General features: G+C 38.8%; 1 protein-coding gene across 6 annotated transcripts in view; it reads left to right on the top strand.

Annotated features, from left to right (window-relative positions):
• Positions 1-22455, top strand: part of tbc1d1 (TBC1 (tre-2/USP6, BUB2, cdc16) domain family, member 1) — a 55380-nt gene extending 32925 nt beyond the window's left edge. For all 6 annotated transcript variants that reach the window (XM_028019277.1, XM_028019280.1, XM_028019281.1 and 3 more), the window contains 9 exons: positions 3464-3664; positions 7131-7292; positions 8652-8810; positions 11243-11343; positions 11461-11604; positions 12600-12759; positions 15213-15382; positions 20096-20272; positions 21045-22455. In XM_028019277.1, the coding sequence (XP_027875078.1) occupies positions 3464-3664; positions 7131-7292; positions 8652-8810; positions 11243-11343; positions 11461-11604; positions 12600-12759; positions 15213-15382; positions 20096-20272; positions 21045-21236 (1466 nt within the window). In that variant the 3' untranslated portion in view covers positions 21237-22455. The remainder of the gene's footprint in view (positions 1-3463; positions 3665-7130; positions 7293-8651; positions 8811-11242; positions 11344-11460; positions 11605-12599; positions 12760-15212; positions 15383-20095; positions 20273-21044) is intronic.
• The last annotated feature ends 1100 nt before the right edge of the window (positions 22456-23555 follow it).

Below are 23555 nucleotides of genomic sequence, written 5' to 3' on the forward strand. Positions count from 1 at the left end.
GATTTTGGCAGCTCAAGCCATTGAGTTGATGTTGTTAAGCTGAGTTTGGTATAAGCACTTTGTACTATCTTGTTGCTGAAAATGTGCTATATAAATAAAATTACCTTCACCTTTTAAGTAGCTGGACAGTGACAGGTTTTGTCATCTCTAACTGCTTGAATTTGCACATTGCCAAAAATATTGTTTTTACAACAAAAATAGCCCATTTAAGCACTTTTTTATGCCCGCTAGAGATGCCAAAGACCGTGGTGTTGATCTTTTCACGTTAGTTGTGTGTTTACCAAACAAACACGGTAACTACAAGTAAGTCACAACCATGTAATTATGACAACAAGAAGGGATGGGATTCTGCTGCTTCATGCACATTCTGGTGGAGCCATGACTGTCCGAGGTTAAATAATCCAGATTTTTGTTTTTCAGTTTTGCTTAAGAGTTATTTATTAGAGAATCTCCTCGCTAGATGTTTTTGGTAGTATCGTATGCTCAGAGAGAGTCTTGGGAGCTTTGTGATAATCCAAAGAAGGTTTTGTAATTGATATTGTGATTCCAATGTATTAGTGTAACATTTTCATGCGCTCCTGATATTGTCCAATCCCACTGTCCAAACACAAAAAAATATCAAAAGGCTAAAACAGAAACTTTGCTGTAAAATATACAACCTTCCTGTTGTCTGCTTTAAGTCTTGCTCTCGCATGTCAGAGGTGTAGAAATCACAGTTTTCTATCACCACAGAGACTGAAAATAATAAAATGTTTGCCTTCCTCCAGAGCTAACAACTTCTGCTCCAAAACTGTTGTCATGGCGATCTGGTAGCAGTTATGTACTGTGCGCTTACTCATCAGGCGGTATAGAAAAAAAATGCAATGGCTTGAATTAGGCCATTACAATGGAAAGACTGAAAACTTGAACAGAGTGGGTAGTAAGAATATTGACATTCATTTATCACATTGATTCTCCAGCAGAATGTATTATTTTGTGCAATTCTTCCACCTTGTACTGGCAACACAGAAAAACAATTCATATCCCCTGTTTGAATTAGTATATTTTTACAGCCAGCAAAATATTTGTAAATCTCTGCTGTTCCCTATAGCTAACCCTGCTAACATGGCTACCTCACACTCTTTAGACAGCTTTCTCTTTTCCCAACCAGATATTTACCTAAAATATCCATGAAGCATAATTAAAATGTTCACTTCTAATTCTTACATGATGGAAAAAACATTATTTATTGCATGAGTCACTGTGTAAAAATCCCACCACTTCCTGCAGTGCCTTTATGTTACTACTGGGATACATCAGCAATTTTCATTTCTACGCATGATGACTTTAACATTAATCACAACTATAAATGTTGTGGTTTATGAAATGATCACCTCCTCTAATGCAGCCATAAAAACATTTATACCAATATGAGGGTTGTTTTCTGCAGGTCTAGTCGTGACTTTAAATGTCCTCCCCATGTCTTCACCACCATTCACACCCACGCAGGATTTTTTCTGGGGTGGTAACTTTATCTAGTGAGTACGTTGGGGAATGTGGGACTATTGTGTCCTTTTTATCTGCCATCCCACTGCTGTTCATTAGGGAGTAGGGAGAGCGTGCCTGTTTTCTGTTCATTACGCTTCCCTCCTCTAATGAAACCAGTAAGGAGCAGGGAAGACATCTGTCTGCAGAAATAAAAAGATCTGAACCAAACATTTAGTTTTGAGTCAGCAGTGGGAAAAACAGAGCTTTTAGCGGGTCATTACAAAGGACTTTGTGCTGGCTGAACGCAGCGCTATGTTTTGGTTGAGTTGGGTGTGTTTTTGTGAGCTCATGGGTGTGTCTAGAGAGTGTGTGTTGGCATGGGATGGTGGTACTTCAAGGTCATGTTGACAGTCCACACACAGACAGCGCCAGAGGAAAGCACCTGTCTTGTTGACCCACTTTGTATGTTTTGTGTGTGTTCAACAAAGTTCTGGCAATGCTGTTTGCCCAGGAAATGGCCTGTGTGCCGCTTTGCAGAAGTGAATGGTTGTGAGGGGTTTTTGTGTTGTATTCAGACATACACAAAGCCTTAGCAATGAAGGGTAAATTAGGATGAGAAAAACTATACAATTTATCTATTTTTTTTATGCAGGCGAGCCTCCAGCTATGAAGGTTTTTTTCACACCCCACGCCTTACAGAGGTTCTGTTGCAACAGTGTCACTGTCTGAGTTTATGTAACAAATGCATACCTCTATATCTCTGAAAGGATCTAAATAGCTTTTATCTAAATCCGTGTGTTCATCTGAATCAGTCTGCGCGTTTACTTCTACCTGCAGAGCTATAATTCTTTATAGTGATGGCTGGTTTCAGCATGTCTGAGAAATTCTCTGACTCGGACATAAAGAGATAACTGTGCATAAATTGGCACGGAGTACACAGTTGTAATCCTGTTTGTCTATTTATGTCTCGGCATCAAGGTTTCTCTTCTTTTATAAGTTTTTTTTTTTCAAAAAGCTGTCTTGCATTTTTTTTTAATTTCCTCAGAAGAACTTTTTAAAAAGATCAGGATCAAATATGCATACCTGTCTAGCACGGAAATATGTGTGTGCGGATGCTTGTTTGTGCATGTGGATGCCAAGGTAATCAAACTGATCATGATTTTCTTAAGAACTAAAACAGAAGCGGCACCATCTAGATAACTGGCATGTCCCTCCTCTAAACAACACAGGCTATTTTGAAGGTTGGGGTCCAGCCAGTACTTTGAGTCGACTTTTTTTTTTTTAAGTGTCCTTCCTCGTGCTTCAAATTTTACTCACTTGTGCTATCAGTTGTAAATCACTCTATTTATTTTTTTCATTTTTTGATTCTTTGATTTTAAACATTTCACCCCAGAATCAGCTTTTCTTTCCTCAAAATATATAGATTTTTTAAATAATAAATGCACAGGTAAATCAACCCCACCCCTCTCCAGAGGACAGATCTAAAGCACACACAGGTGGGTCAGTAAGTAGATGCAAATCAGCTATTAAATGGTTAGCAGTGCAGTTTTCTACTTCCTTAAAGTTGCAGTCACTTACATTTATGGTGCAACATAAACATTCTGGTTTGCTCCATTTTTCCAGCTATGAAATGTATAAGATTTTATTTCTGTAGCAGTGCAGAGGTCCGATGCGAGAGCACAAAGTTTCACAAATTAGAGATGTTTTTTAAATGTCCAGAACGATAGAAAGAAGATTGATTTCTCCCAACATCACTAGTGTGAAAACTGTTAAGTCGTGCATCCTGCTGAATACCACCACAGCATCTAAAGACAGCACAACAACTTCTTTGCACAATCCAAACAGTTTCCCTATGAAAGTTACCAGACTTCTGGGATTTTTGCATAATGAGCTGCATAACGATTGCAGCTCAAATCACAAACTAAGATCACACATTATTTTTGATTGTAGAATTAAAGCTATAATTTTTAAACCTATATTTTGTTTTCCATTTCAGAGCGGGTGGATCCCTGCCTAGATGGGGGTCTGATATGTGTGGGCCAGGTGTCAGGGGTAGGAAATGGAGACTCAGCCATGAGAGCCGTGCCAGAGGAGGGGACGAAGAGGAGCAAAGTGGAGCTGAGGGAGCTGTGGAGGAAGGCCATCCTACAGCAGATCCTGCTGCAGCGAATGGAGAGTGAGAACCAGAAACTGCAAGGTGAGATGGAAGCATGGGCAAGTTAAATGTTACCTGCTTATTCTGGACGTGTCTTAACAAACCAAACTTACGTGATATTTGCTCATAGATTTGCAAAACATTCTAGACGGCTGTGGCATAAATACAGCAGCACACGGTGTGGAGGAGGGAATCTATATGTAGAGACAATTCTGGTCTTTTTATTGGAAATAACACCAGCTTAATATCCAAATTTAACAATATAAACTCATTGCAAACGTTAATGGATTTGAAATTATGAATTAATCATCATAAATTTAATAAGATACACAGAGAAATGGGCTGGTGATCAGAATCAGCAGATTTTCTAGATTTTCTACTCGGTTCTCCCTGACTTGGCTGGAAATGACAAAACTGTAAATAGTGAATACATCATACATAACTCCAGTCAGCAGCTCAAAACGTGCCAAATATTATTTCATCTTAAATACCAAAATCTATTAAACAAAATCTTTTTACAGTATCAGCATCTGAAAGTTGTCAGTGATTCATTTATAAACAGCTATGACTCTCAGTCAAAACAAGTTATTCTTTGTGACGCACTGCCTGTTAAGATGTGCATTAAATATGATTCTGTAATTAAGGACACACCTTTTCTCATATAAAACCTACCACAACCACAAATTAATAGAGCATATTATGGTTTGTTTGTGACGTTGCATGTGTTTACCGGGAAGTAAAACTTCAGGGTGTGCCAGGGGCTCCACCTCTTTGATGACCGAGTTGGCATGGAGCTACACTTCAAGAAGCTGTTTGTCATTGCCATAACTACCTGTATTACTTGTAAACCCCTAAGTGATACACACCCATCACGCAAATAGAAATGATCACCTCCGCAGTCTGGTGGAGTCAGAGATATTGGCGTGTTATTCAAAAAAACAACAAAAAAAACCCCTGCTGAATCTCTAAGATAACAAATTTTCTACAGTCGTACGCCCATGTTTGCATTTTTACCACGTTGAATCTTCCCGGCAGAGTGCTTGTTTGTCTTTTCTTACTTTGGAGCTCCACCTTTGTGTCCTATTTCTGCCCGTTAGTCTGTGTGTAGCTCAGTTTGTCTCTCTGCCCTGTTTATGGGTCAGCTATGAAAGCGCATGTGTGCGTTTCTCCTTCATTATGTGTGGATCTTTGTCAGCTCCTGGGTGGGGTATCCTGTCTTGTTTTGTGTTATCAAAGGCGGAGTGTTCCGGCAGCAGAGAAAGGGAACGAACCAGAGAGTAGGAGGCTAGGAGAGACTGGAAGGTGGAGTCACTGCATGCCAGCTGGGCTGCTGCCAAAGAGCGAGTCTTGATGGACTTGATTCTGCTTGCTCCAGGCAGATAAGACAGACAGCCTCTATTCTTGCTCTGGGTGTGTCAACTACCAGCTCCTTCCAGTTTTTTATTTTATTTTTTATTGTCCTCTTTGCTTTCCAGGTCGTCTCCATTATGTATCTCTCTTTGACTGCTGATTTTTCACTTCATAATCAGCATTCCTTTGCAGCTTTGAAAAATATGGAATTTGATTTAGATATTTTACAAGTCTTGATAAGTTTAGGAAAAGAAAGTAGAGCAGGGAAAATGCCTATATGTTCATAGTATATTTCTATTTTCTGTTTTAAAAGTTATATCCATCTGTCTGTCACATATCTCTCTTCTTTCCCATCTACTGTCCCTCTTACTTTCTTAAGCTTTCTCACATGGTTTTGCAGGCTTGTTCAAGATATTTTAAGCTTGTACTCACTCAATAGATAGATCTGCATGGCATTTTTAATGTGTATTTTATTGATTTTTAGTTTTTGTACATCACAAATCAGTGGGAGAAAAAATACTGAGGCTCCTAGTTAGTGTTGCAGGTGTTTGAGATTTGATTCCTGAACATAATCCGTTCTGATGATTGTCAATGAAGGTCATTAGTGTCATGAATCTATAAGGCCAAATACCTTTTACTTCAGTCTGTGAAATTATGGTCTTTGAATGTGAAAAATGTGAAGGAACTTTTGAAAGCATTTCAGAAAAACAATTTAAACTTTCTAATGCTCTGAATCCAGCATTTAATATACTTATTACATATGTTTGGTTACTTGTGTTAAAAGCAGCCTACCAAAGTGGTTGTGGTGTAACTTCAGTTGTCTCTGGATGTTTTTGGCTACAATTTTGTGATGCAATGATGATGCCATAATACCTTCCATTTCCTGGAAGATATAAAGGAACAGTTTGTAATGAAACACGCTACTCTGTCTCCATCCTGTCCCAAAGTGCTCATATCACTCCTCCAGATTCCCGGCCAAGTCAGAGGCGGTCACTGGGTGTACGCCGCACATGACTGGAAAGGAGGAAAGAGGGAGAGCACAGGTCATGATTGACACAAATGTGGAACTATCTGAGTCAGGAGAGCGAAGCAGAAAGAAATAGAAGCAAAGATGAATTGTGAAGAGCCTGGGGAGGCAGAGAGGAAGGGTGCGGTCAAAAAAGAGAGGAACAGCAGAGGGGTGTTGGGTGTTTCCTCACCTTCTTTGATCAGGGTTGTGAAAACGGTAACAGAAATCACAGTTTTGTGTTTTTTTGTTGCATCAATCTGACACTTCTGGGCTTGGTTACACCATGCAAATGAATTTCCCTCAGCAGGAAGAGGTTGTAGCCATCTACCTATAATGACTCTAATGTTCAATAACATACAGCGATTAAGTTTTCAGGGTTTTTTTTTTGCTTGTTGGAAATTACAGATATCCGAAGCATAATATTACTGAATCTAACTTTTGCAGAGAAAAATTATTTGTATGGCTGTTTAATAATGTTTCTGCATAGGAATGCATGAAATTAACCTTCTAATTATGAAGATGTGATGTGGCATGTATCAGCTTTGCAGCCACCGCCCAGAGCTTCCTAATAAACAACATTGTGTTATTGTCATGCTAAGTGTGAAACCAAAGAGGGATGAGGTCAGAAAAAGAAATTAAGAAATGTGTGAGAGGGCTGGAAAGAAAAACAAGATATACTGATATATCAGACTGTCGTAATATAAATGCAGTTTTAAATGATGATTCTGATAAACTGTATAAATTTATTCCAGATGCAACATATTTATGCTTTTTTACATGTCAGTTTATCAAACATTTTGCTGGAGATCATCAAAATGGGTTTTGGACCCTTGAGTCTTGATCATCAGTGGTTTTCATCTTGGATGTTTTTTTTGTTGTTTTTTTTTCCATACTGATCGTTGAATCATGAATCATTAATAATAGCAAATAAGAATCCCGTTTACAATAAAAACCTGGATAGAAAATATATTTGCACCACTTATCCAGCTGGCAATTATAAACTCTTCCAATGACATAAAGGTAGCAAATATTTCCTATCAGGTGATCATGTGACAACACAGACAACTATGACTGAATTAAAGCATGGGTCTGTGACTGGTTTGGTGTATTCAGAGATTTACCTGTGTTGTTTTTGTGTCTGCTCAACAGCCTCAGAGAGCGATCTGCAGAACAAGCGCCTGAAGCTGGATTATGAAGAAATCACTCCATGTCTGAAGGAGGTCACTGTGGTGTGGGAGAAACTCCTGAGTACACCTGGCAGAACAAAAGTCAAATTTGACACAGAGACCATACATGCTGCAGTTGCACAAGGTACTCATTTGACTTCTCGGATAGATGCATACAGCAGTGCTGCATGGAACTATTTGTTCAGCCCTAAAATCAGCAAACATTCGCAAATATTGACCTAGACGTGATGTAAGGGCCGTGCTGATTAAGTTTCTTTTCTCCTCGAAACTCATCTGAGTCACTTTAGATTTAGAGTTTCTGTTTTCTACATACCAGGACGCAGCAGAGTTCTAGATATTTAGTCATCTGTATTCTTCATACTTTCAGCACCTTTTTGTAAAACTATCCACATGGTAAACATTTTCTTCTTCATTAGCAAAAGAAAAACCCCACAGTATTTATGTAAATTGAATTTTAAATATTATTGATTTATGCTTTGTATAGCATATTTTGCTAGATGATGTGGGATTGTACAGTATATGAATGAAGACGGGGAGACAGTGGTGAGGTGTGCAGTCGGAGTCAGAGACTTGGTTAAAGTACGGAGCTCCTCTGACTCTTTTTGTTTTGGAATGTTGTTTCTGTTTTGCTTGAAAGCCTTGATTGGCTACATGTTATCACTTATGTGACAATTACCTTTCATTCATTTTACACATTTCCTTTTCTTTCTTTTTTTTTACCATCTATAGCTGCCTGGGGGTCAGTGCTCTGTTTTGTCCATTATGCAAAATCATAATCTCTTTTACTTATTTATTTATTTTCTATTAACATTAGGAAGATTATCTCTTGATATTAAAACTAATCTGAACAGTGGTGGAGTTAAACTCATGTATGACAGCTGCAGAGTGAAAACCTTAGGAAGAAATACAATAAATGTTAATATAAAAATCAAACAAGTAATTTGATTTTAAAGAAGTCACAAAACTTCAGCAAATGTGACAATCTTTCCCTAAAAGCCTTTAGATGGAATAACATCTGATATTAGTGGTGCTGGGTGATAAATCAATTTTATTAATCAAATCTTCTGTTTATGAAGATTACTTTTTTGAAAACCTGGGTTTTTATTTTTTTTTCACTAATCAACTCCAAGGGTTTCCATAGTTCAGTGATGTCAGCGCACCAAGGGCCCACTGTCTTGTTTTACAAGCATGTTTTATAGCTTGTATTTAGTTGGACTTTGAATTCAGGTCAACTCCCAAAAGGAATGACTAAAATAAAGGCAAGTTTTTCAAAATACTTTCTGAAAGGCAGGGGGGAAAAAATCCAGCACGTTCAAAATAGGAAATTGTATCTTGCTCTGCTCATCTCAGTCGTGTTATATAGATGCTATGCAAGTACAGGCCATAAACCATATTTTACAGCCTGTCAAATCTTGGTCTTATTAGAATTTTTAGGCATATTTGTCCCAAATCTAAGCATCACTTTTCTGCCTGTTCCTGACAGGTGTGCCAAGGCAGCATCGAGGTGAGATCTGGAAGTTCCTCTCTGAGCAGTATTTACTCCAGCAGACGGTTCCCTCGCGGCCCCCCTCCAACCACACTCCATACAAAGAGCTTCTGAAGCAACTCACCTCGCAGCAGCACGCCATCCTCATAGACCTCGGTAACATAACCACACCAAAAAGAACATTTTTACAATCACACGTATATTCAATACTATATTTATTGACTTTTACAGGTCTTAAAATGTGCCTTAAATCCTGCTTTTACCTTTTTTATAAGAGGAGTTTTACTGCTGGAGGCAAGAAGTCCCTTTTTTTTCTTTTTTCTTTTTGTTTTTTTACTCTCCTGAAAATTGTCTTTTTAAACTGATGTCTTTTAATAGTTTTTCAGAGTTTTGCTTCATAAATTTTAGGGCCGTAAATGACAATGTCATCATGAAGCACCATTTATAATAAAACTTTCACGATAAACCGACACCTTTGTTTTCATCTTACGATCATATGAGGTCTAAAACATGACATTCTCGTGTTTAAACACGTCCTCCATATTTCATTACCCTCTGCATGAAGGATTTCTGCTGCATTAAAGTTTGTAGTTGTAGCGATAAACAGAAGACGAGGAAAATTTGAAGGTGTATAAAAACTTTTGCAAGGCACTGTATGTGTTTTCTTCTGTTTGGTGCTTTTTCAAAAGATTTGATGTGTACAATATAAACAGTGTTGGCAGTATTTTTCTTTAACTTCAATCTAACAGCAAAACTACATCTAACACCTACCACCCAAAAACCCACACATGCGTATGTAGTACCTACACCCCACCCATATAACACCCACATATATGGGTACCACCCACATATCTATTCCTGCTGCATTTAACCTCCAGCGTTTTTGTTTTTGACCCTGTGTCAATCATCTGGCTGAGCACCAGATAGGACCGTGATAACGAGCGAGACGCTTTACTGACGCGGCCTGTTGAGGAGGTGTGATGTGTTGTGAAGCTCATTGTTTGCGATATTGAGGAAGCAGAGCGATATATCAGTAAAAGCACTTAACCTAAAATGCGAATTTTTCTTGGAAACAATGCAAGTGTGTGAATTCGAGTGCTTCGACATCTGATGCAGACCCGCTTTTGTTTGAGCTGGCTGCGGAGTCGTGTTCGGTATGTTCAGAAACGTAAAGCCCTCCGAGCGCATTCCTCACATACGAACTCACAGGTTCCTAATTTTCTTCTTCTCACATCACAAGTTTAGATCTTCAGTCTTAAAGTAGACATGCCTTCTGATTTCATAGTATCTTTTTACATAAGTCCATGTTTAAATAGCTTTCTTTCCCTAATTAATGAAATCATTATTTGAAAGATGCTTTTGGGAGTTCCTCAGGTTCTCTTTGTTTTTTATTAAAACTTGAACGATTGTCTGAAACATTTAAATGTGTCAGGAAAATTAGAGGAAATCTGTCAAGGAGCAAATACTTTTTTATGTATCTGCTCAGTTACTGAGCTTGTCGTCCCTCTCATAGTTTCCCAGTTAAAGTTTTTAAACAGTGGTGAGTTAATCATAGTGAGAGATGCCGCTTGTTTAGTTGGCAATAACAGCATTCATTTAGTGAACGCCTGGTCGTTTGTTGCAAATGATGCATCTGCATCTAAAAAATACTTCTGACATCAACATGTGAAAAGTACAGCCCTTTCTGCTGGACGCATTAATACAGTGTAGAGCTGATCTGTTGATTATTTGGATTAATTGATTAACAATCAGATAGTGAGATGTGATTAAGAGATTTTATTTTTTACAGAATTTGAACAAGGTGAAGCTAAATTTATGCCACTTAAGGAGTACCGGTTAGAACATATTTGCAGACAAAGAACGTCTTCATCTTAAATGCAAAATATTAATTTGTTTACAGTTTGGTCTGTTTACTTTTCCGAATATGTTTTTTTTTTCAGCAAGGGGCCTTTGTTTGAGTCTGTATAATTCAGTTAATGATTAATTGATTATTAAATTAGTTGATGATTATTTCAATAATCAATTAATCACAAATAATCGGATTAATCATTTCAGTCTGCTGGCCTTCAGTGCTCAGCGACAGGCAGAGTCACTGCCCTTTAGTCAATACAGCAGGAAACAGTTATGGTCTCTCCAGAACTTTCTCTGGTATCTTTTTAATAACAATTTGAAATAAAAGGTTGGTGGTTTTAAAGTGGTAGCTTTTTAAGCCATTTATAGAATAGAATAGAATAAAATTACTTTATTCATCCCAGCAGGGAAATTACTTCGCAGTTACAGCATAGAGACAAGACACAATAACAACTACCACTGAGTAGCAATTGTAGACAAAATAAAATAAAATATAACATGCTATTAATATAAAAGCAACTTAGAGCAGTCCTTGCAAAGATTCAAAAAATGCAGATACAGTATGTATATGTAAATATATGTACAGCAAGTGTGCCACAGTGCAGTTGTGCAAAATTGATTTCTCTTATTAATTTACTCTTATTAATATTTTGTCATTAATTTTAGCTCTAGTTAGGGCGCTCTTAAAGGTTCCTTTAATGATAAATAAGATGGTAATGGTTTTTTTTCTCCTCCAGGTCGTACTTTTCCCACTCATCCGTACTTCCAAGCGCAGCTGGGAGCAGGGCAGCTCTCGCTGTTCAACATACTGAAAGCTTACTCTCTGCTTGACCCCGAGGTAAGTTTTTTTTTTTTTTTTTCTTTCATGTTCCTCGGTGGAATAAAAGTGAATGTCAGGTTTCATTTTTCTTAGAGGCATAAAATCTCTTGCTTACAATTTATCTTATTGCTGTAGGTGGGCTACTGTCAGGGCCTGTCCTTCATTGCTGGAGTTCTGCTTTTACACATGGGGGAGGAGGATGCATTCAACATGCTCAAATTTCTGATGTTTGATGTCGGGCTTCGTAAGCAGTACAGGCCTGATATGATTATCCTGCAGGTAAGATGCAGATTGTTTCCCATCTTTAATATAGTAAAAAACATCACTATTATTTATGATGGTTGGCTTTGGTAGAAATTTATTAGAATTGATTCTTTGACACTTGAATTTCCTCATCTGTGAAGACCAGAGTTAAGCTTTTAAATACACTGTTGGTGTGCTGGGTTTTTCTTGTCCTCGAGCGTCTATCCGTTAATGACGCTCTGACTGCACTGGTAAGATTGTTAGATTAGATTTTATTTGATCTTTCACTTGGACAAAGCTAAATGCAGATATAACCTCTCATATTACAGCTGATTTTATTGTGGTGTAAGAATGAGGTTAACCACCAGGGATGAACATCAAACTGATGCAGCTCTGAGTTTTAGACACGAAGCCTGAAAACTAACTGCACCCTGGTGGCAATTTGCACATATATATTAATAAAATATGTGTTGTAAGATTTTGTTTTTGTGAATGACAAAATTCCAATGACATCTGCAGCACTGAATAAGCACCGTCATTAACCGGCCTGTATTAAAGCACCAGATCTATTAACAAAGTTGGCTTCTCAGTACTTACAGTGTTACTTCCCCCGGGTGAAGTTGTGGCAACATCTGTTAGATATTGCCTACATTGGTCATGTGATTTTATATATTTGTGATTACGTGCATCTTTTTGCAATATCTTCAGTTAATAATCATTAACAAGAGTGACTGTATGTATTTATTAACTAATAATAGTTTGATTACGGAAAGTCAAGTAAAAAGCTACCAAACTACTAGCATTATAATACAACAAAACACCTGTGGAACGATTTGATATACAGTAATTACATTAAACAAATTATAGACAGTCTTGTTTTCTCAGACTGTCTTCTTCCTGCAATTTATATTAAATATTAGACCTAGGTGAAGGTTTAAAAACTCAATGTTTGGCTTGTAATTGATTCACCTTTAATTAAATGTAAGGTAAAAGTATAACGTGTTGTGGGCCTATCGGTTTTCCTCCATCAGATTCAGATGTACCAGCTGTCTCGGCTGCTTCATGACTACCACAGGGATCTGCACGGCCACCTGGAGCAGCAGGAGATCGGCCCCAGCTTATACGCCACCCCGTGGTTCCTCACGCTGTTCGCATCACACTTCCCCCTCGGCTTTGTGGCCCGTGTGTTCGGTAAGATCTGAGAGCTTCATGCTTATGCACTTAGAGATTCAGCCTTCACTCTTAACTGCTGGTAATCCTCTTGCTGTGACTAAGATAACCACATTTACTGAAGAGTAGAAACCATGTCAGGGAACAGAGAACTTGGATTTAACTTCTCCCCTCTGTTACCTGTCAGGATAAGAGTTTTTGATGGCAGAGATGAGCCTAATGTGTAAATAATAGAGATGTAATGATAGATCCAGATCACATTGGGTTCATAAAAAAGTGATTTTACTTTTGGGAAAAGTAGCCATCAGCTTTTTTTTTTGCTTTTTTTTTATCTACAGATAAAAGAAAATATTATATTTATTCTAGGTGTGACTGGCCCATTTAATCATATTTTTAAATGTATTCATATTTATTGATGCTCTCATTGATCCAAAAATGGGGAAAATATCAAAATTAGCAGTTTTGGGGAATTTGTGAAAATGCAATAAAAATAAATACATTTTTATCACGATAAATATGTAGGAGTGGAATGGGATGGGAGCAGAGGTACAGAGCCCAACATGCGATATCTGACCTAGCAGTGTGGTTGTTTGTCCCGTCTCTCTGTGTTCCTCTGTGATGGTCAGGCCTGGCGACATGGGCAGGCATTGGGGGGCATTGCCTGTCCACAGAGTCAGCCGTGCCCCCCCTGGACTGGAAGCTGTTTGTTGTTTTTACCTCAGAGTGGTCAACTTTCTGTTATTCCTATATCAATTTGATACAGTAAGGGCTTCTGCACTTCCCTTATATGTGTCCTCTGTCACTGTTTTCAGCAGTTAAAACTGTTTAATTCGTTGTTAACACGTCGTTACCTGTTTTTCCAAGCCGCCTTTAAACGCAACATGAGCGCTACGACACTCGCGCTAGGTTTACACCTCTGCGGCAGCGACGGAGACCTGCTGCTGCTGTGCAGAGCTAGTCAGGGGTGTGTTAGGATCATGCAGCATACCAGCAAAACGTAAAGAACTTGGCACAGTTTTCCCCCCACAGTAACCGACTTGAGTTGAGTAATGCGGTTGGATGCAGGTAATTGCCTGCAAGATGACTAGCTAATAATATAGCACCTGAAGCTTGTTAGCAAGTAGCCTGTAGACAGCTACGTAGATTTTTGCCCCCCCAAATAAGTTGATGCCCCCCCCCTTTAAACTCGTCTGAAGCTGCGGCTGATGATGCTAACAGATTGTACATCATCAGACATAGTGTCATCCTAACAAGAACTTGATCATTCTTTTCCAGACTGATGTTACATTGACAGTTGATTTATGGGATTAATATTACAAGAAGATCTTGTTAGATCCATCCATCCATTTCCTTCCATGTATCCGGGATTGGGTCGCGGGGCAGCAGCCTAAGCAGAGAGTCAAAGACTTTCCGCACCCAGCCACTTTCCCCAGCTGCTCTGGAGGAATCCCAAGGCGTTCCAAGATCACAGTCCCTCCAGCATGTCCTGGGTCTTCCTCTGGGTCTTTTCCTGGTGGGACATGTTCGGAACACCTCACCTGCATCCAGCAGGCATCCCAACCTGACTCCTCTTGATGTGGAGGAGCAGCGGCTCTACTCTCGGTCCATCCCAGATAGTAGGAGTCACCTTGACACTCGACTCTTGTTACACCCTCAGAAAATGGGTCTAAAATGTTAAGAATGCTTGATGAAATAATAAACTAAATTATTAGAGTATATTTTCAGTAATTGTCTCTTCAAGAATCTACTCTCTTTACATTTTAGCCTCAAAGTGAGTCACAGCGGTGACGCAGTGATGATTTTCAGCGTCACTTTTTGCCTTTTGTTTCTCTTTGAGTCTTTTTATCTTTAAATATTTTAACACCCACTTAGTTTCTATCTCTTTTTCAAGCCGTATCTTTTCTCTCCTTCATTCCATCCTTAGTATTGTTGTCTTGCCTAATTTCTTATATCGGGCTCTGCAACTGAACCAGACTTGCTGTCTCCTTGAGCTCATCTGAGCAGAACGATCAGTGTGTGTTCGTGCGTGTCTGAGAATGAGGGCCATCACGTGTTGGATATCGCATGCTGGGCTCCACACCTCTGCTCCCATTTCTTATTCTCATCTATAATCTCATGCACTTCTGCCTAACCCAGAACCACACCCTGATGTATTCAAAGAAAGACAAAAAAAAAAACAAAAGCACACCCTCGCTTAGCTCTGCAAATTCACTCTAGCATATATTTATGTTTGCTTTTGTATTTATTCTATTGACGTCAGATCATTATTCTGTTTTTAAAAACAAGCCTTTAAGTCACGCATAAATACGGTAAGCTTCACTGTCACCACCTGTCATGATTTGTATTTATTCAAATGCATCCTAAAAAGTTTTGACGTCAGAGCTTTGGTTTTTCACCATATTTATTGAGTTGTATGTCTTTCTTTTCCTTTTATTTAGCAACATTTGACCAGCTTTTTTTTCTCTCTTTACCAGATATGTTGTTCCTCCAGGGTTCAGAGGTTATCTTCAAAGTAGCCTTGAGCCTGCTGGGTAGCCACAAGCCTCTGATCCTGCAGCACGACAGCCTGGAGTCCATAGTGGAGTTCATAAAGACTACACTACCCAACCTCGGCCTGGTGCAGATGGAGAAAACCATAAACCAGGTGGGAATAAAGACACTAACCTGGCTCAGTTTGAAACACAACTGCATCTCATTCATCCTTGAATTACTTTCAACTTTTAAAGTTTACATTTTCACTTCATATTGTTTTTATTCTTCCCATAAAAGCTGATACGGACACACCTTAGTAGCCTAGACTAGTTCGGAAGAATACAACATTTTACTTTAGTAATTTTTACAGCTCCCATGAAAAGATCAGACAAGCAACAAGTCAGGGCAGGTTAATATCTGCATGTTCATATCCATGTGTACAGCTTGTTGCCCACACAGTCCTGCAGAAATGCAACCACTCATCACACCTCCACAACATAAAATTGCAGCGGAAAAATGTTGAATGTTTGCTGTGACTGGATAGAAACAATCACAGTTGAGTTAGATTGGGATGAGACTGGAACAGATTGTCAAATTCAGATGTTTTTACAGAACCTGTATGAAACTACTGCAGTTGGACCAAGTGATTTAAAGCGACTTAAAGACAACTACAGAAACATAAAGTGAAATTTAGAGGTTCAAGAAACTTTTCTGTGTTTTAAGTTAATTAGCTGATTAGAGTTTGACACAATAAGATACCAATGTTGAACTTTTCACAATATTCTAATTTTCTGACACGTAATTTTTGCGTTCATTATCTCTAATCCATAATAATCAAAATTACAAGAAATAAAGGCTGGAATATTTCTCTCCTTGTGTGATGGATCTAAAGAATAAATGAGATTATTATATAGTAATATATATCACAGTCCCTCTGTGATGTATATAATATCTATATATAGAGATAGATATATCTATATATAGAGATAGATATATATATCAATTGAAATCCTTCCTCTAGGAATCAAGAGTATACCTAGAGGAAGGATTCCTTTCTCTATACGCTCCAATGTTGTGAAATTTTATAGGATGAGACTAAATACTTTCTTGTTGTACAAAGTATTAATAGCAGGAGCTCAAGAACAGTAAGCATGACATTGGTGTGTTTGTTTAAAACAATTATTCTTAACTTTATTTTCTCCTCTGAATAAAGTTTAGGTTTTGTTGTTTTCAGTGTAAAATTACAAAACTGCAGTAAATGGGGCTCTACATGGTCTAGAAATATCGATATTGAAAAAGATAGATTGGAAATATAAATATTTGCCTTCAACATCCATCCATGGCCAAAACAGTTTCAACAATTAATTAATCTTATAGTCTTCTATTTAAAATGCTCATAAAACTCTCGTTTTTTAAATTCACCATTTTAATGGGGGTGGCAACCAGTTTGTCCAAATCTATACGTGTAACTATTTGTCTGGTTTCTGTTCAGGTTTGTCTTTTTTATTATTACATACAAATTTAATGAAAAAAAAAGAACTTTAGAAGAAACGGCATTTAGGAGTTAGAAGTGCAAGGTAAAATATTGTAAAGATTTAAGAGTGATTTAGAAAATAAACTAAATCACCTCAGCAACATAAAATTGCAGCGGAGCACATAGTGAAAATATTTATTCTTTACTTTGATGACTCCTTACATTGCTCAAAATCCACCAAATATTCACCTCTCTCACATTGATTTTATGATGACTTTCAGCAATGGTTTTGAATTGGTTGAATTTGTACAATTATCCTTCACCACAAATTTGTTTACGCTTAAGATCAGAGCAGATTTACAGTTACGACCTTTTTTAAAAAGTTAGAGACACGCTATTTGTTAGACTTTGCAAAAAACGTTGCCAGTCTTAGACTTTTTGTGGAGTTTGCTTAAGTCTTAAAGCAAGTATTTGTGAACAATAGGACAGTAAATATCACCTGACTTTCAGTGTTGACTCTGAATCACTCTTGATTGCCTCCTCCATCAGTTCTGAAGGGATTAGATGGATCTGTGAGTTCTAGTATCTTGGCTTACGTCATTTTCACTGTGAAAATTCCTGCAGCGTCTTATTGTGTTTGTTTTTGTCATTTAATACAGTTAACCTTTTAAACTTGCCTCAGTTCCACCTCAGCGCTGAGTGACAGAGGCTCATCTCGGTGTGAGCCACGCCCTGCTTTTCCAGCCGCACGTAATGCAGTTGTTGGGTGTGTGTCAAGTCATTTTAAGTCGATGTCATTCCACCGTTTTTAGAAAATACATAAGATCAGGTGAACCTGCTGAATGTTTCCAATAACTAACAGCCCTCATTCTGTGCTTTAGAATATTAATCTACAACTCGTCAAGCAGCAGAGTTGATGCTTTACTTTAAAGCTGTTGGGTATTACAAACTTAACCTAGCTTCAGGGTTACCTTTGAAATTTGCATAATGTAACAGACTGGTTTCTCACTGGTTATTTCCCTCTAGACTTGGTTCTTCATTTCACATTGCAGCCAAGTTTGTAAGTAACCAAGTTTCAACTTCAGCACAAAAAGCACCCGGCTACAAGAACTATGATGTTTGCAACTTTTAGTTTGGGACGTTGGTTAAAGTTGTGATGATCTGTGAAACTAGAGGTACATTTTAATGATCCAGATCTGTTGTAATAAACAGATCATTGTACAGGGCTCTGGAGTGAGATCAGTTTGGTCGTATATGCGACCAGATTTCTAAATGTTGCACATGAAATAAAATGGTGCTACCAGTGATGGGGTGGGGGGTAGGATAAATAAAAAATCCGCGTTGAAAACAGACACACTTTGGGATTTTGTAGTCCAAACCAATCAGAGACAGTGAAAGGCGGGAACTCCTCTCTGATTGGCCGTGGACCAGCTACGTAACTACGTCTGCAGTCAGCGGTGAGTGGGCTAGGCTGAAAGGCTAGGAAAGTCAAGTAAGAGTGGATTTTGTGTGGTTGAGGGGGAAAAGAGTAGAAAAGTTAAGTTCTGAACCATCCGAAAAGTCTTTACCATTACTCTGACTTGGAGCTACCAACGCCTCTATGTTATGTGAAGTTTGGTTCGGAAACAGTCTCAGAAAACGAGCCACAAATAATCCACTCCGAGCCAGTGCCACTGAGATTAAAAGGGGGGTGGAGTGTTTTAAAGCCAGCATCTTCGCCAGTTTCACTGGCCAAGATGCACTAAAGCTGAAAATATAGAGCACTTCATTTACTGTGTTGTTCCAAGGTAATTATTAGTTTCTTCTGCGCGCACAGGGCAGGAATTGAGGGTCCATTTGCATTTCAGTTCCTACAAACGAGAATTAAAATAGTGAATGTAAACTCGGTTTATAAATATTTACATAATAAATAAACGGCGCTGTGTTCGTTTTGTGAGCGAGAAGTTGTATCTGCTGGAAACAAGAACCAAAACAAAATAATAAAAAAACACGTTGTTGAGTTCATTAGAGAACTGCTGTCGACTATTTCTATACAATATTTTCATAGCCAGATAGACGAGATGAATGAATCATAATAAACAATATGATAAAGTAAAATCTGAATAAAGTTACACTTGGGATTATTTGTACCTCTGTCAGATCTAGATTTAAACTCATTCAAGCCAGGTAGGAAATGAGCATCTCCTAATATGTTCTTTTATTTAATGTACCTTGAGATGTAATTCTGCTCCAAATAAGAAACTATTTTCATTATTAGTCATTAACAGGTCAATATTACCTTCATTTGACAGTGATTTAAAAAGTCTCATGAAAAATAATTAGACACACCAGTGCAAAAAGTTAGTGTAAAGTCCTTGTTCATAAATTTTACAAAGAGAAAATATAGTTATTTATGACTTTTACAGTTTGTCTCTATTTGCATCCACATAATTTGCATTTGAATTGGGGTGATGGAAATCACATAAAATCAGGACAGGAGAAATAAAATAATACAAAGGTCCAAAGACTTATTGGAGTGAGAATAAAACACATTTTTAGCAGGAAGCTTTTCAGGCCAGCTTTATTGAAGGTGCTGCTTTTATCAATAGAAAATGTATAGATTTTGTTAAAAAAAAAAAGAAGAAATTATTCTGTTTGTTGCCCTTAAAACCTGTATTGCTTTGTCCAAACCAGCATGAACACATTAAAGGTCTTGTTTTCATAGCAGGTTTGATCAGGTCCATAGATGTGCTTCCTTTATATTTTGATATGCAGTTAACTTTAATGTTCAGCAGTTTTTATTGCTATTTTAGATGCTCTTTTTCAAATGTTGAATAAAATACCTGGACTTTGTATACCGGTAAATTATAATGTTGGTGCTAAAGTGCCAAAGTGTTTAGTGTTATTCTGAGGACAGTAATCCAGAGCTGCTCATGCCCCACCTCTCACTCAAACTGTGCCTTCTACGTAACCCTATTGACTAACAAAGCAAAGCAGAATGGGAATAAATCTACGTTTCAACTTTAATAATCCAAACAGTTCCTAAATCCTGAGCATAATGAAGAGTAAAGCCTGTGAGCAACATGGGATGACGGCTACCTCCCTCCTGAAAGCTTTCTCCCAATAACAATTTGCTTTTCTCTTCAGAAAGAAGTGTTGACCTAATTTCAGTGTGACGCCTTGAGTTTGAGCAATGCCATATTTCAATTTGACCCAGTTTTACTGTTATAAACTAAAAGAAATGCATAGTGTAGCATATCATAGACAGTTTGTGTAAATAAATGTATCCTGTGTTAATAATCCTTAGCAATTCCATGTATTTAGGTAGAAAATCGATTGCCCGCTTTTAGTAAAACGTTCAAGTCTAACGTTTTAGAAGGTTTGATTCTTTGGTAAATTGATTTTTTTATGTCGTGGTTTTCATTTAATCAGGTTTGTGAGATGGATGTGTCCAAGCAGCTGCAGGCATATGAGGTTGAGTACCATGTGCTGCAGGATGAGCTGCTGGACACGCCCCCAACCCTCAACCAGCAGCAAAGAGCTGCGCAGCTGGAGAGGACCAATCAGAGCCTCCGGCAGCAGAACCTGGACCTGTTGGAGGAGCTGCAGGTATGCGGACATGCAGAATATGTGAAGATCCACGGTCGAAAGCTATGTGTATACAAACCCCTTCACTCTGATATGTCTAAATGAAACCTAGTGCAGGTAAATTGCTTTCAGAAGTCACCTAATTATTTGGTTTTGTCAGAATCACAGGTTGCAGACCCCTGACCTGAGCTGGCAGGTCAGGAAGCGACAAAGGTCACATTAGAGTTAGTTAGTTGTACTTCATTTTAACAGACGGTGTCAACAAAATCCCGTCATAATAAATAATTGAACGAGGAGCAGCAGGAGGAATGAGCTCTTTTCTGCACCAGACGCACTTCAAATCATTCATAACGCTTCAACACGCCGTCAGTGATGCATTTAGTTTAGTGTCCAGAGATGATACTCCAATTTTCTTTCTATAGATTGAATTTGTTACACTCAAATTGTAAGTTGAAAAGTGGTGTGTTAATTGTAATGCATTAAAATGACGAATAGCCTTCATATTTTTTCATCACCATTTGAAATAACGGTTAAATACAGAGAATATTCTGTTAATGCAACCTCTGGCTAAGGAGAGCATCTGTCAGAGACGAGGCCACGCTTTTCCTTCCTCTCCACACCTGTTCACTACTTTGTGCTAATCTCATATAAAATCCCAACAAAACCGTGAAGTTTGGGTTTGTAACATGACCTAATGTGAAATGTCCAAGAGGCGTGCACGGTTCTGCTAGAGAGTTTGCTCTCCTGTGCGCTGATCATTCAAGCTACTGTTCTCTGATCCCGTTTAACGCAGGTGTCCCACGCACGGGTCTGCAACCTGGAGAGTCGGGTGGAGGCCCTGGCGCAGTCGGAGGGACAGCTGAAGGAGCAGGTTTCTGCTCTCGAGGAGGAAAAGAAGCAGCTGGCCAACACCATCGCACACCTCCACAGGCTCCTCACCGAGCTGGGCATCAACCCAGACCTTGATGGGCAGATGCTCCCCTAAGCTCCTGAAAGATGAGACTTTGACCACAGTTTCACAGCCGAACAGCAGCACAGTGGACTCTGTCTGGTTTAAATGTTAATAGCTGCATGTATACACAGGCAGAATGCAGGAAGAGCTAGAGTTAAAGCCCTAAAGGAAGAATTTGTTAAAGTGACTCCCAACTTGGTCTTTCACACCTCCACTAAATGAGAAAAGGATGCAAGATGAGAGGGCTTTCCTTTCCTCTTACAGATGTTAACAAACTCCCAGTTAGCACTGAGCCTCTGCTGTTCAAACAGAAAACCATCAGATAGATTCTCACCTGTCTGTTTGTTCACAAAGAACACGTTTCGTTTCACACGTGGCTTTATTTGTCCGTGTTGGATCTGATCAGGGTAAACTGGCCAAAGAACATCTTGATGCTTTATTTGGAAGAACAAAGACTCCACTACACAGTATTCCGAGACATGATCACTGTTACACAAAGTTGGTCTCAAAGAAAACACCAGAACAGAGTGTGCTGCTGGTGATTAGCCTCCTATTGCGCTGTTTTCAGTTAATCTATTACAAAGGCTGAATGTGACGTTATCTAAACGACGCCGGGTGCTGCTGAAATGTTTAGGTTGGGAGGTGAGCTAGGTTCAGCTATTTTTGATTCTTCCTCGGCACTTGTAGTTCCTAGCTTCCTGACCGTGTGCATTTTAACTTCATTTAGCGACAGCAGCTCACAGGAAGAGTGATACAATATATCCAGTCCATTTCACATCCTGTTTTTCACCTCTGAATACACTTCGAATCGTGTGCGAGGATGGAGGGGATTTTGAAACGGCAGCGCTCCCCATCCAGGACGGGGGAAGCCCTAACAGGCTCCTCTAAGTTATTTCCAAAGCCACACTCGGGTGTGACGCCCGCGCCGCTGAGACAATCTGTAGGGTGTAAATGTTTTACTGTATTCTCCCGATACACTGAACTCCTCGGAGCCGAGCTGCAGCTTGGTGCGTCTGTACGTGAACGTCTGAATGTTAATGTTTCTTGTGCACTTCACTGATCCAAAAAGAAAAGCTGTTTATCACTTTGAAGATATTTTTTGCTTTTACTCTTTTGCACATATTTTCTGTTTTATTGATCTATTGTCAGTCTGTACTTTAAAATACAACTCATTATTATTTCAGCACACATGGAGTCTGCCTTCTTTTTGTGCCTGAGGTTGTCTGCTTACAATAAAGAATCATGGATCAGATGTAACATGTCAATTGTCGTAGGTTGCCTCCTGTCTAAACACGTCAGTCACTTTCAGTGCCGTGGCTCTGATTGAAGCTTTTTGCATATGGAAACACACACACACACACACTTTATACATCACTGGAGTTCAGGAGCTCCTGCAGAGGCGTTAGAGAGCATGCTCAGGCAGGTTGGCTCTCTTGTTAGTTTGCATCTGCTGTAAATTTCATCTGCGTAACCTTGGATCAGTTAAAACAAGCCTCTGAGTTTATCATGTCGTATGAGAATCTGTTCTCCTGTGAGCCGGAACGCTGCGTCTGTGGGTGGGATGAGCGTTCCTCAAAGTCAACTCAGATGTTTCCAACAAAATATTTTCTCTGGATGCCACTAAAATTCAACATCTTCCATCTGGTCTGGATGAACAATCTGACCTTTAAGTACTTTATGTGGGACATAATCACATATTAACAGATCTTTTTTTTTTAATGAAATCAGCAGCGATCCAATTATGCTCCACACTTTCTCTTTAGAGAAAACCTAACAAAATTTTTTTAGGTTTTCAGGAACAACTTCCTGTTATCCCGTGTTCATCTTGCCGTCATGCACACTTGGTGGTGAAGGAAGTTCACTGCGTTTTGACCAAAGGAGGCTCAACTAGTAAACACTCCAGGTGTCTGTAGTGGAAAATACCAGATGTGTAGGTGGAGGGTATCTCATGACCACTGCCAAGTACGGTGGAGGATCTATGAGGCTCCGGGCCATTCCTCCTGCACAGCTCCTGGGAACCTGTTGAACTCTATGACCTCTAAAAAACAAGAAGAACTCACAGTTTTATGGTAAGTTACGGTTTGAGTCTGCCAGAAACCTGACAAAAGATCATCAGGTAGCAAAACGCAGAAATTATTTACCAGACAGACAAAAAAACTGTCTACAGAACAAACTGTTCTGTAGACAGTTTGTGGGTTGAGACTTTGGTAAAGATCCTTTTCTGGAACTATGAGCACCAGCAGCATAAAAAGGCCCATCAGTGATTTTGTTCATCTTTTCCAAAATGAATCAAAGTAGAGGTTGACTTTTTTTTTTTTTGTCAACATTTTTCAACGTGGCATTAGGCTACTG

Source organism: Xiphophorus couchianus, chromosome 5, assembly GCF_001444195.1.
Source record: "Xiphophorus couchianus chromosome 5, X_couchianus-1.0, whole genome shotgun sequence".
Taxonomy (NCBI): Eukaryota; Metazoa; Chordata; class Actinopteri; order Cyprinodontiformes; family Poeciliidae; genus Xiphophorus; species Xiphophorus couchianus.